Raw genomic sequence first — 13906 nt, 5'->3', positions numbered from 1 at the left:
TGACACGGGCTGTCCCAGGGGAGGGGATGAGCCAGCCTGGGGCTGCCTGCCTTGGCACACGGCCGGAGCCACACCCGAGAACGCCCGCTTTGCTGTCACCAGCATGACAGGTCACAGGCTCGCCTGCCTGGCTGTCAGCTCCTCCGTCAGAGGAGTCCGGGCCCCTGGGCCATGTCTTCCCTGATGGTCCTCACGCATGCATACACCATGCTCACCCAACCAGCTGGACGGCTTCGGAGCCCCCAGGGAGCAGGTCTGGGAGGTTGGGAGAGCAGCCAATAATACCACGCGGTGCCAGGCTTCCAGCCCTGGACTCAAAGTCTCCTCTGACGTTCACTAGCACAGTGACCTTTCTGTGAGCCTCTGTTTCCTCATCCCGGTTCAGGATTAACCTACCCCACCTCACAAAGGCACTGTGGCATGGTGTAAGAAGATTCGTGGGAAAGTATCTAATGTATTCCTTGCACATGGATGGTGCTTGAGAAGTTTATTTGTGTGTTTGTTTATTATTGGGAAGTTTTCATTTCCTGTCTACATGACTTGCTTAATAGACTTAGACCCTAGGATAAACGGCATGGTCTGGGTGAGTGCATAGTTGGGGGTATCCTTCTGGAGAAGTCAGGATAAGGAGAGTAAGGAGAGCCTTGGAGCTTTCCAAATACGCAGCCCAGGATGGACCCGCTGCATTTCTGGAGCTGGTGAGCCACTTTCTAAAATGGAGTCATTCCGGGAAGGCATGCAGGGAACAAGAGCGATAACCAAATGATGGGGAAAAGACTGCTGCCCGCACATGTTGAAAAGCTGCTACAGCTGATGACCCACAGGAAGGAGCTGGGCTTGGCGGAGGAGGGCCCTTTGGGTCATCTGTCCCGCCTTGTCTGTCTGTTTCCCCAGGTGATTCCTACTTTGGCCCCTCTCTGCACGAGCACCTCGTCAACATGAAATACAGTCTCCATTTGACATTTGTGTGTCTGAGTCTCTTCACCCCAAGGTGAGTTTGCTGCCCTACCATGATCTTGGTCTGAACTGCGTTGAGTATGTGCTCGAGGTGGGAAGGTGGTAGGTCTTCCTTCTTAACAATGGCAAGGCAAAGACTAGTCCATCTGCCTCCCTGACACACCCAGACAATACAATTTTCTGCCATTTACTCAAGCCTCCAAAATGGTCATACATTGATGAGCCATTGTGTTTTTTCTTTTTTTTATGCTTATTTATTTTGAGAGAGAGAGACAGAGAGCATGTGCTCATGACAGATGGAGGGGGGAGAGAGAGAGAGAGAGAGAGAGAGAGAGAGAGAGAGAGAGAATCCAAAGCAGGTTCTGTGCTGTTAGTGCAGAGCCTGATCGGGGCTCGATCTCACAAACTGTGAATCATGACCTGAGCCAAAATCAAGAGTCAGGTGCTTAACCAACTAAGCCACCCAGGTACCCCACCTTGGTTTTTTCCTAAAGACAGTTGGGGTGGTTCCCAAATTACCTCAACATTCTGAGGTATGGCAAATAGGTAATAAAACAGAATGGGATAAGGACATATTAATTCAGCAGCTGAAAATTAGAGATTTCTCTTTGGGAAAGTCACCACTGGTTCCTGAGCACAACACACAGACATACACGCAAACACAAGCTCAAGTTTAGGTGCATACATGCTTATTCACAATAAACAACACTCATTTTCTTTTCCAGGATGTGCATCCAAGGGAATCAATTCAACATTGAGGTCAGCAGAAGTGACAAGCTCTCCCTGCCTGGCTTTGAGAACCTCACAGCAGGATATAATAAATTTCTCAGGCCCAGTTTTGGCGGTAGGTCATCCTTTCTGTCCAGTACATCAGTTCAACAGAAGGAGAACAGAGACAATACGCAGAGGAGGGTTTCGGGAGATTTTAGTCGACTCCATTTTCTGGTCTGCACCCTGTTAAGGGTGAGCACTGATGGATGAAGACAGCCACTGATTCCCCCACTATTTTGAAGAACGTGCTTTGCCTCCCCACCTGCAGGATGAAGAAATCCTCTTCCCAGATGACAACCTCTTACACAATGTCTTCCTTCTACCCCTACTTCCAGTGTCATTATTTAAGGACCACGCCACCTAGTCTTCCTGTCTCCAGCCTGGTCACTCAAGGCTAACCTCCAAATGTGGCACCTCGATGACCTGCCTGGGTCCTCTTCCTGCTCAGAATACCAGCCTATGTCCCAGCATCCTCAGCATAGAGCCCAAAGGCCTTTGCATGGCACATCAGGGCCTTCCCAGCCCGGCCTGCCCCAGCTCCTCCCGCTGTGCCCTGTCAGGAGTGTGCCCCAAACACTCCCTCACCTCCCTGGCTTCCCTGGTCCCCTGCCTTTGCTGAGACCGTTTATCTGCTGAGAACAGCTTCTTTCGAATTCCCTCCCTGGCAAAATGCCAATTTTCTTTATATCGCTGATCAAAGGCTTCCTCATTGGAGAAGCCAGCCCTAATTCTTCTAGGCCCTGTCCCCATTCTTCATACCTTACTTTGAACATACTTCCAAATCCTAGCCATTATTTGGCAATACCATCATTGTCACTGGTTTTACAGCTTTAGGCCGCAGCCCAGTGAGGGAGTCCTGCTTTATTTACCTCACTAAATTTACCTCACTAACCTTAGCAGCAGCTCAGTGCTTGGCATATAGCCAGAGGTCAGTTAGTATTTCTTGATGGAATGAGGCAAGGAGGGAGGGGACGAGACCAATCACATACCTCCTCACAGAGTCTCAGCCTCTCTGTGGTCTCAGAGCACGAAGTGGTAGGAAGAAGTTTGGAGTTGAATGAACCTCCATTTGGCTCCTGGCTCTACTGCTTGCCAGAGAGATTTAGCTTTCTAAGTCCCCTCGCTGCAGAGTGAGGATACATCTTCCGCCTCACAGAGAGGACTGATGGAGATGAAGTGTGTGAATAGGAAGCATGGCGTCTGCCACGTCATCAGGATGCAGTCTGTTCTAATCCCCTTTCCTGCCTGCTCCTCCCCTCACATGACAAAATTCTCTGGTCAAATCCAGGATTCGTGGGTTAATCCACTGGGGAGCCAACACCAAAAGGAAATTATCCATGAAAGATATTTATTGGGGCAGTATCTATGACAGAATGTGGGGTGGGAAGAGAGGGAAGCTGACCCCAGGGGAAGGAGAAAGGGAGGGAAGGAAGGTCAGACGGAGGGGTCGTAGACTGCAGGACAGTTCTACGTGTGTGTGGAAAGGCCCCAGGGAGTCCTTGAGCCGAATTTCCCATCAGGGGAGTCTCCTATCTCCGTGCCTCCCAGGACAGTGTGCCTTCGCATCCCCACCACACTCAGTCACTGGTGGGGTGCAGCCTTCAGGAAGCACGGCCTCAGAGCAAGTGCACGGATAGATTTCAGAGTACAGCAGCTGGGCCAATTACCCCACCTCAGCTAGAGATCAGAGAGACCATGTCACGGCCACACGATTAAGATTTGAGGTCCTTACGTTAACAAACCTCGGCAGGCTTCAACCTCCCCTAGTTTTCCCAGGTCCAGCAGAACACTAATGACAAGCATGTGAGTCTGTACATCCGGGTGAGGTCCAGTTTCTCTGCTTCCCAACCCCCAAGCAATGAGGCCAGGATACTGCCCTTCTTGTTGCCTGCTCGTAGGTCCACAAGAGGCAAGATTCTTGGGCAATGAACCTGGGGTGGACCCAACCCTTTTGGTGTTGGCTCCCCCGTGGATTAACCCAAGGAGTGTGAGGCCCAGATCCACCTGGGGTGAAAAGGGGGTAAGCAGTCCTTAGTCAAAAAGAGGGGAAGCCAGAAGCCCCAACACCTTAGCAATCTATCTCCTAAAGGAACCTACATTTATGTGGCAGCCTGGAGTTTCGTGGGGTGGCCATGACTTCTGTAATGTCTGTCCACCCAGCTCTAGGTCCCTGAGGTCCTTAAGAGAAAAGACCTCCATAGGGCTTTTCAGGGAATGAGGTAGACAGAGCACAGGTTTGTAAACAAGCCCTAAGAACACCGTCCAGGAACTGGCTTTGACCTCTTTCCTAGGAGGAAGCTGCCCTCTGGTGGCACAGCTTACTTTTATAACTCAAGGGGAAGAAAGCAAGTTCTGGTCCATAACGAAGCCAACTGAAGCAAGGCCCGGACTGGCCTAATTAGAAACAAAGTAAACAGATAGCACAGTGGGGTGGGACTTCCGTGTGTTTTCTGTTCTCCATGTTCCTCAGGGAGAGCAAATAACACTGACCCTCTGCCCCTGTGCTCCAGGCACTTAACATAGATCCTATAAGTTTCCCAGCCCAACCCATGATAGTGACGCACTAGAAGCTCTATTTTATAGGTGAGGCGCTGCAGCACAAAAAGGCTTAGCAATGTGCTCAAGGTCACACAGCCACGAAGTACTGGGCATGGGATTCAAACACTCTGGTTCCAAGCTCCTTTTCTCGTTTTCTGCTGTGACGGGCAGAAAGCCACCTAGCACCATTCTCCTTCAGCACCTTCCCCAGTCTGTCCTCAAAGACCTCCCACTCTTCCACCAAGTGTTAACACCAAGCATTTGCTTAATGATTTTTAACCGCATTGGTTCTAAAACTCCATTTCCAAATTCCCACCTATAGTCTATGACTTGGTTTTCTTCTGTGAATAAGTAGGTCGCTTTGTCTGATTCCTACCTATTAGATGGTTTTAAGCTTCCTTTGAATTCCACCTCCCCTCTTCCTGGGTAATGCAGGGTTGCAGCCCCCTGACACACCGTAGTTATTTAGTGCAAGTGAATGCTAAGCTATTAACCTGGTGAGTTAAGTTGTTCCTTTTCCAGAATTAGCGAGGACTAAGGAGAAGAGGGGTAGGCAAATGCCATTTATTGAGCCTCTATTCTTCTGTGATGGACACAATCCTGGGAGCTTTGTACAGATAACTTAGTGGGTGCCTCCCAGACATCTGGCTGGGCAGGCGCTTCACATGTGTTCCCCCTTGCCACCGTCCTGCAGAGAAGTCGCCCCGCGCCGAGTCTCCTTCGGCCCTCTCCAAGACCCTAGGCTGTCATTAGCATGATCCCCGCTTGTTGTGAGAACTCTGCAGTTCCCAAAGGGTCGGTAACCTTTCCCAGCTGTAGACCGACATCTTCCTCACTCCTGGCCTTTTCTTCCACGTCTTGTCTGAGGCATACACGGCCCTGGCCTGGCTTCTGAGAATGGCAGCTCCGAGGCCCCGGTCTCCAGAGCTGACACTGGCACTCTCAGAAGTTCGGCTTGCTGCCCAGTATCTGTATACCAGATCGCATGGGGGAAGGTTCTGGAATTCTATATCGTTTAAGGTTTTTGGAGAGTAACAGCATCAGGAGGTGAGCAAGAGCTCAGCCGTGAGCAGTCTTGAATGCCATCTTGTGGTAAATTTACTTAGTGGAGGGGAGGAAAAATTGAAGATCTCTGTACAATTGCCAAATCTCTTACTATGTTTCTAAATAATCTGTCCCTTGCAAGCAACACAGGAAAAATCCTCCAAGTAAGAAGTAGCAAATATAGGGGCACCTGGGTGGCTCAGTTGGTTAGGCATCTGACTTCGGCTCAGGTCACTGTCTCACAGCCCGTGGGTTGGGCTCTGTGCTGACAGCTCAGAGCCTGGAGTCTGCTTCAGATTCTGTGTTTCCCTCTCTCTCTGCCCCTCCCTGCTCTCTCTCTCTCTCAAAAATAAATAAACATTGGGAAAAAAAACAAAGTAGCAAATACAGCTACCTCCTTCAAAATCTGCACTAATGAGCATAGTGTGGTCTTTCTTCCACATTAAGCTATTTATATATTTGTGCACATTTTATACAAATGCTTTTCATACACCTTTTTCCATTCTACACAATGGACAGAGGGGAGGATAGAAATTCACCTTTTGCGCTATATACTTCTAAAGTGGTTAAAATTTCCCAGTAGTGAATGTTACTTTTGTGATGTTATAATTTTTAAAACATTGTGCTAATGTAATGTTTTTGTGTTTCTATGTTAAGTCCTTCCTTTTTTTTCCCTTCATTCTTAGGAGAACCAGTTCAGATAGCACTGACTCTGGACATTGCAAGCATTTCTAGTATTTCAGAGAGTAACATGGTAAGTGCGGCCCCTTCACCTTCCACCTGACGAGAACCTCTCCTTGTGTTTTATGGGGATACACCTTCTAGCTACTCAAAAACCAGAACAGAGACTCGCAGACCCCGTGCACTTAGAATGGCAGAGGCTTGGAAACCTATCCCAAAACTCAGGACAGTGGAAAATTCTTGCAAAACAGATCTTCTGAAAAGGAAAGTGGATTCAAAGGCCAGGAGGGAAGAAATGAGGGAGGGGAGTGGGTACATTTGGCGAGGGATGAAAACCGGGGAGAGAATCAAAGGGCACTAGGAAGCCTGAATATCACCCGGCCCCTCCCAGGGCGAAGACAACCTAAGCTGATGAAAGCCAACAATCGCATGACTTCTTTCCACTGTCCTCTCACTTAAAACCCAGTAAAGACACGCTGACACAGAAAAGCAGGTTGCCAGGGGGCCCACTGTGCATTCCGGGTAAATCCTGGACAACCTGAGCACTTAGCTCAACAAAACTTTCAACTGATTGGTGGGGCTTTTATGATAGAAGGCAAGTAAGTTAAGGTCCTAAACATGCTCATAAGGGGCTCCCTTTTGGCAGCAAGAGTTATTGTCTAGAATAGATAAGGTACTTTGTTTTCTTACTGCTAACAGGCTGCTCTCCCAAGAATAAGACTTTGTTCACTGGGGTGCCTGGGTGGCTCAGTCGGTTAAGCATCCAGCTTTGGCTCAGGTCATGATCTCATGGTTTGTGGGTTCAAGCCCCGCATTAGGCTCTGTGCTGACAGCTAGCTCAGAGCCTGAAGCCTGTCTTCAGATTCTGTGTCTCCCTCTCCCTCTGACTCTCCCCTGCTCATGCTGTCTCTCTCTCTCAAAAATAAATAAAAACATTAACAAAAAATTTTTTAACATTAAAAAAAACAGACTTTGTTCACCAACGCCTATCATAGTATGTACTCTTGACCTAAGTGGAGGTGGAGAGGGGAATAAGAATTGGTCCCTTTCCTTCCATTTTGCCCCCCCCCATCCATTTCCACTACTTGGCCCCCCCCCCCCCCCCGCAGGACTACACAGCCACCATATACCTCAGACAGCGCTGGACGGACCAGCGGCTGGTATTTGAAGGCAACAAGAGCTTCACTCTGGATGCGCGCCTCGTGGAGTTCCTCTGGGTGCCAGACACTTACATTGTGGAGTCCAAGAAGTCCTTCCTCCATGACGTCACTGTGGGAAACAGGCTCATCCGCCTCTTCTCCAATGGCACAGTCCTGTACGCTCTCAGGTGACTGGAGGGGCTGCAGGGAAATGGCTGGAAGAAAAGGCATGAATATATCCTGGGTACTTCTGACCGGCTCTCAGAGAAGCATCCCAACCTCCCACCCTTCTCATGCCCCTGCCTTCCTAGATTCTTGGCCCTACAACTGAAGGGCCCTCCCTCAGTTCAGTATGGCTCAATAAGCAGCTACTGAATGCCTGCTCGGGGCCAGGCCCTGCTCTGGACACCGAGAATACAGAGCTGAATGAGACGTGGTCCTGATGCAGGTGGATAAGGAAAGGAAGTTCAGAATCCCAGGGAGGTGGGGCATGACTTAGTGGTTTGGGGTGATGTTAGAGGATGCTTTCACAGAACTCTGAGGGAGTCTTAGAGAGTAAAAGGAAGTCAGCAAGAGAAAAGGGGGAACAGCAGGAGGAAATATAAAAAATATCCCCTTTCAGGGGACTCAGTGGAGCTATAGTTGCTGCAGAATGCATCTCTACTCGTCTGAGTCACTTTTGTACAGAGAATCAAAGGGCAGTGCCCCAAGCCTTCTGTCTGCAGCCATAGCCTCCCTCTTTCTCTTCTCCAAGTCCCTAAGGCCAAAAGTCCCTTCCAGCCAGTGGAGCTTCATCAAGAGGCTGGCTGGCTAGAATAAGGAAGGTGTTAGATGCTGCAAGGAGCAGCCCACCATCAGAGGCTCATGTGCAGGGACCGTGCAAACCTTATGTTCCCACAGTCCTCGGGGAGAAGGTCAGGAGCCGAATACTCTTAAATCCCAAGCAGGAGGCCTGCTGTTGCAGAAGGCAACAAAGACTGAGCTAACCAATAAACTGAATTTTTGGATTGCTCATCTGACATTCCTCAGCTACACTGAATTATGCAAAAACCAGCCAAAACCCCAACCCTTCTTTCAAGATGCTAAACGAGACCTCTCCCTTGACCCCCAGCTCCAACAACACTAACCCTTCCCGTGTGTGTACGTGCATGCGCATGGAGGTGTCTATCTGTATTCTGCACATAGCATAATCTGTCCTGTGCAAGGATTACAAATTATGGATGATGTTAAACAGCCTGGCTCTAGAATCAGACACATTTGGGGGCGAGTCCCGGTTCTGTCCCTGCTCTGTGACCTTACGCAAGTTGCAGAATTCTCTGAACCTCGGTTTCCTCAGCAGCAAAAGCAGAATGATTTTTCCTACCTCATAAAGCTGTTGTACCAATTCACAGGGATAATGCACATGAAGCACTTTGCCTGGGGACTGGCTCAGGGTAAGCGCTCAATAAATAGTAACTGTTGTTACTTGGTCTCCCTTAAGAGAGTGGGGAGCTTCCTCAAAGTGGGCACCATGAATGCATGGCTTCACTTTCCCCGAGAACCCAGCACAGTGCTCAATGATGGTGCTTAATAAAAACGTGTGACACTGAAGAAAAAGGGAGATAAAGGTGGGCCAGTTCAAGTCTCCACTATGACGGCTTTGTTGAGGTTTAATTGAATGTCCCTGGGTGATGGTCCCTACGAGCCACAGTGCCTGGGACCCTCCAACATCCTCCATTTCCTCTGCAAATGCTGATCCCCCCCCAGGAGGCAAGGTCCTTGAGAACTGCACAGTCAGGGTACCTGGGAACCAGCCCCAGCTCTGCCACTAAGAGCTGTGTGAGCCAAGGCAAGCCCAAATCTGTGTGAAGTGGTGACAGTGGTGTTGGAATCTCTGTTTTAGCTCCTCGTGGGTTTGTCCTGAAGACTAAATTTTAAACCTGGATGCAAACGCATCTCAAGCCAATGAGCGATTCTGTTCTGCAGTGTGTTGCACATTTGCCCCTTCACTGCCAACATCCCAGCTTCCTCCACGCTGCGGCCCAGCTTTTACCACATCTCAAAGGTGTCACTTAGGGCAGAAAAGCTCAGGAATGTTTTGAGTAGGCTCCAAGTCACACGTTCACTGTAAGGGTCAAGGTGAAGTCGCCCTTAACAGGGAATGTGTACTTTCCCTCACAACACTCCTTCTGAACCCATTTTTCCTTTCTTAGAATCACGACGACTGTTGCCTGTAACATGGACCTGTCCAAATACCCCATGGACACACAGACATGCAAGTTGCAACTGGAAAGCTGTAAGTATATATCCTGCAGGGCCATGAGATGATTTTCCTGGGTGACTTAGATCAGCTTATTCATGAAGAGAGACCTATACACAATGGCCCTTCTCTTCTTGGTGTTGATTCCAATTGATTCAGCCCTTCGGAGTGTTCATACAGAGAGATTTAGAGACCTTTCAGTAACAAACCTTTCAATATGACATCCCTTGGGGAGGGCCTCTGTGCATCAACACTAAATATTTCTGCCTAAGAGTAGACAGGACAGCCGAGGAAATGGGGGTTAATTGGATACGGAGTGGGACTCAGAATCTGAGAAGCCGAGAAAGAACACAGCAGAGGTTAAAAATGGCAAGTGTTCCAAGAAATCATTGGCATTCATTGCACCTGCTTCCAACTTTGAAAAGAAGTTGTTTGGTGTTGTGCGTGCGTGCGTGTGTATGTGTGTGTGTGTATACTTTACTATAGTGATGCCAGTAATGGGCATCCAAACTACAGTCTGGGAATTTATGAGGAAGAATGAGCATTTATTCTAAGTTGATGTGTGTCAAATGGCATTGTTGAGTAATCTCCATTGTTCTGAAATACCCACCAAACTTGGGAAAGTGGTACCTGTGACAGGTGTCCTGGGAAAAGAATGACTCAGATAGGAGTTATCGACGCATCAAGGGAAGGCTTGTGTGAGGTGGAAAAACCACAGTCAAGCACTGGAGATCAGTGGGCATTTCTTACATGAGGACACACGTGGGCCACATCCAAGAAGCACAACCATTATGAGGCAGTAGTCATTTTTCAAAGGTAGACATTTAATTAAAGACTCAGACAGGCAGATTAATTACCTTATTGATTAAATGCATGCAAAACCTACTTAAAGCAATACAGCTATTTGGGGGAAGAATAAAACTTGAGGATATCCATAAGAGAACTCATTTTCAACCCCACATGGAAAAAGTAATTGCCCTCCATGTATGGCTGTACTCATCTCAAATCCCTGGAGTGAGATTCTCCTGGAAACTCCAGCACTCTGCTTGCACAAATACCGTCCCCAGTGAACAGAGGAAGCTTTCACTGAGTGTTTATTAGCAGTTGTTTGGGTACAGAAACCTCACAGAGGGTTTTTCCCCCTGAACATCATCCCTAGAAAACAATTGCTACCATCCCACGGGAGTCATGATAATGCCATGATTGTGAGCATTTTAATACTTGTAAAGGTAAAATGTCCAGGTAGAAGCTTGTACGAGTCACTTTTTAAAGCTATTTTTGTATTTCTTTGGAATCCAAGGCATATTTGGACAGCTAACTTCAGTAATATTTGGGAGTGCTTCTGAGAGAAAGTCCACAGACCATTTTTACCTGGAAATCTTCTAAGACCCCGTGACCACTTCTCTGTCCTGTGGAGGGAATATAACCACTGTTAACCAATGGATAGTACAAGCTAAAAGTTTAACAAAATGTTAGTTCAACACTGGCATCCCTCTTCCCAGTAGCCTAGGAAAATTAAGGCAGTACAGTTCCATGTTTAAGACTCCAGGTACCGGGGTGCTTGGGTGGCTCAGCTGGTAAGCGTCCAACTTCGGCTCAGGTTGGTTCGTGGGTTCAAGCCCCACATCAGGCTCTGGGCTGACAGCTCAGAGCCTGAAGCCTGCTTCAGAATCTGTGTCTCCCTCTCTCTGCCCCACCCCCTCCAAATAAATAACATTAAAAATTTTTTTAAAAATAAGATTGAGGGTATCAAAATCACTGCGCTTTTCCTGTCACTAGCTGTGAATCTGGGTGAGTAGAACTAACCTCTCCAGACCTGTTTCCTCATCTGTGAAGGACGGAAAATAATACTATCTGACTCAGAAAGTTATCTTTTAACAGCTTTATTGAAGTAAAGTGTACATACCACAAGATTCAGCCCTTTTAATTGTGCAATTGAAAGATGTTGGGCAAATCTGCCCAGTTATGCAACCATTTGCCACATTTCATTGTTAGAACATTTCCATCAACGAGAGATCCCTGTGCCCATTTACAGTCTCTCCCATTGCCGCTGCCCCACCCTACCCCCAGTTAATCACTAATCTACTTTCTGTCTCTATGGATCTGCTTTTTCTGGATATTTCATATAAATGCAATTAGTGCACCATGTGGTCTTTTGCATCTGGCTTCCTTCACTTAGCATGTTTTTGAGGCCCATACACATTGGAGCATGGATCAGTACTTTGTTCCTTTTTACTGCTTTGTTCCTCGTTATTGCATATGAAAGAGTACAAGTAATACAAGTCCCTTTGGCTTGGTTCCACCCTGCCGTTATTAAGAATAATGCCACTGTGAACATTTGTGTACAAGCTTTTTGTGGACATGATTTGATGTCTCTTGGGCAGATGCTTAGGCGTGGAATGCTGTATCAAATAGTAAATTTATGTTTGGACTTTCAAGAAGCTGCCAAACTGTTTTCCAAAGCAATTGCACCATTTTATGGTCCCACCTGGGATGTTCCAGTTTCTCCATGTTCTCATCATTGGTGATTGTCTGTCTTTTTCATGACAGCCATTCTTACGGGTGTGAAGTGGTATCTTACTGTGATTTTGATTTGCTTACCCCTAATGGCTAATGATGTTGAGAATCTTTTCATGTGCTTATTAATCACTCATCTATCTTTTCAAAGAGTTATTTTGAGGATTAAATGAGATGAAAACATTGTAAAGCACCTAGAAATGTCATTGCTCATTAAAGGATAGCTATTATCATCACCATCATCATCTATGAGTTTTGGGTTTAGACTTTCCTGAGGTATGATCCTGACTTTGTTTTTAACTTGCCCTGCTATCCTGAGAAAGTTAGGCAAATTCTCTGAATCTGAGAATTTTCATGTATAAAATGGGCAAGATATTACAGTTCCTCGATTCTAAGGCACAGCATTTATTGAATAACATTTTAGGAAAAATTGTAAGCTCTACTTTATATATTTGTACATATATATAACTCTAACATCCATCCTAATTTCAAAAAAATGTAAAAAAAAAGTTCAGTGAAGAAGTATAGAAATGTCTACCTTGCAAGTCTGTGAGAACAGTAGAGACATAATGTGTAAAAGATTTACCATAAATATTTCATAAAAGGTAACTATTATTACTATTATGGACTATATTAGTAAAACGGCTTTGAGATTTATCAAATGCCTATGTTAACAGACATCAATAAAGTGGGTAGTGGCAGGTTTCTTGTCTTCTGTTTTTGTTTTTGCATTTAAGCCAATATGGAAAGAAGAACAGACTGATTGCAAAGTTGTTGAGAACACTTCCAGAGCTGCTAGACTGTCCTGAAAGGCACCGTATCGCATAGAGCTGTGTGTGTGCACAGATAGGAGTTCAACAAATGTCATTTAAATAATGAGAATGGCCACTTCTAAAGGCCTATCGTCTACCAAGTCTATGTAATGCTTAGCATAGAACCGGTTTTCAACTGATGGCAAATAGCCCTAGCAGCTCATTCTATCCTGAGTAGACACTGCACTTGCACTTGAGAAATCATGCCAAGTTTTGCATGGGATCATCCTTTGGACTTAGCACCATTGAGACAGAGCTCCTGCTGTCCCTGTATTGTAGTGTTTTCCAGTCGAGTTCAATCTGCTGCCTCCCTGCACTGACCAGGGCACTGTTTGACTTGCCAGGGGGTTACGATGGGAACGATGTGGAGTTCAGCTGGCTGAGAGGGAATGACTCCGTGCGTGGGCTGGAAAACCTGCGCCTTGCTCAGTACACCATCCAACGGTATTTCACCTTAGTCACCAGATCACAGCAGGAAACAGGTAATTTGGGAGACACGTTATACCAAAGCAAAATAACTGGGTTGCATTTTGAGTTTAAAATACCATCTCTTCTCTACTTTATCCCTGTGTGGCCCAGGAATGCCTCCACAGTGTGGTAGAGCCATAGGGTTTGGGCCTGGCACTAATACCTGCTCCGTGCCCAGTACTGACATGGCCCCTAAAGGGCTGCCAGTCTAGTGAGGGAGATGTCAAGGAAGCCAGCAGGTATAATGCTATAGGAATACTGTGATGGAGAATGGCACAAGAAAAGGACCATGCGTAGGAATTCCAGGACTCCCATAAATCGCATTCTATACAATAGCAATTTCTTTCATTGAAGCTATAATGACAGTTCATGCTTAATTAGGTTTTGGTGTATATCAGAGAGCTTAATGTGAATGTAGCTAAGTTAAACATCCCGAAGGGAAACCACTCTACTGGGTGAGCAGACATTATTTCCTGTCTCTTATTTACCCTATCAGGAAATTATACACGACTGGTCTTGCAATTTGAGCTTCGGAGGAACGTCCTGTATTTCATTTTGGAAACCTATGTTCCTTCCACTTTCCTGGTGGTGTTATCCTGGGTTTCGTTTTGGATTTCCCTCGATTCTGTTCCTGCAAGAACCTGTATCGGTAAGCAGCTCCAACAGGGGATTTCTAAGAACTGGCGTAACAGGTCCTTTTTTTGTTTCTTTTTACCTTCTACCAGGTTTTTTTTTTTTTT

General features: G+C 46.7%; 1 protein-coding gene across 1 annotated transcript in view; it reads left to right on the top strand.

The window, feature by feature from the left end:
- The first annotated feature begins 938 nt into the window (after positions 1–938).
- Positions 939–13906, top strand: part of GABRP (gamma-aminobutyric acid type A receptor pi subunit) — a 14513-nt gene continuing 1545 nt past the window's right edge. The window contains exons 1-7 of the mRNA XM_029941246.1: positions 939–991; positions 1683–1801; positions 5997–6064; positions 7101–7318; positions 9323–9405; positions 13043–13180; positions 13663–13815. Of these exons, the coding sequence (XP_029797106.1) occupies positions 939–991; positions 1683–1801; positions 5997–6064; positions 7101–7318; positions 9323–9405; positions 13043–13180; positions 13663–13815 (832 nt within the window). The remainder of the gene's footprint in view (positions 992–1682; positions 1802–5996; positions 6065–7100; positions 7319–9322; positions 9406–13042; positions 13181–13662; positions 13816–13906) is intronic.

This window comes from Suricata suricatta, chromosome 6, assembly GCF_006229205.1.
Source record: "Suricata suricatta isolate VVHF042 chromosome 6, meerkat_22Aug2017_6uvM2_HiC, whole genome shotgun sequence".
Classification (NCBI taxonomy): Eukaryota; Metazoa; Chordata; class Mammalia; order Carnivora; family Herpestidae; genus Suricata; species Suricata suricatta.
The sequence above is the reverse complement of the archived record's forward strand: the minus strand, read 5'-3'. Positions and strand labels throughout refer to the sequence as shown.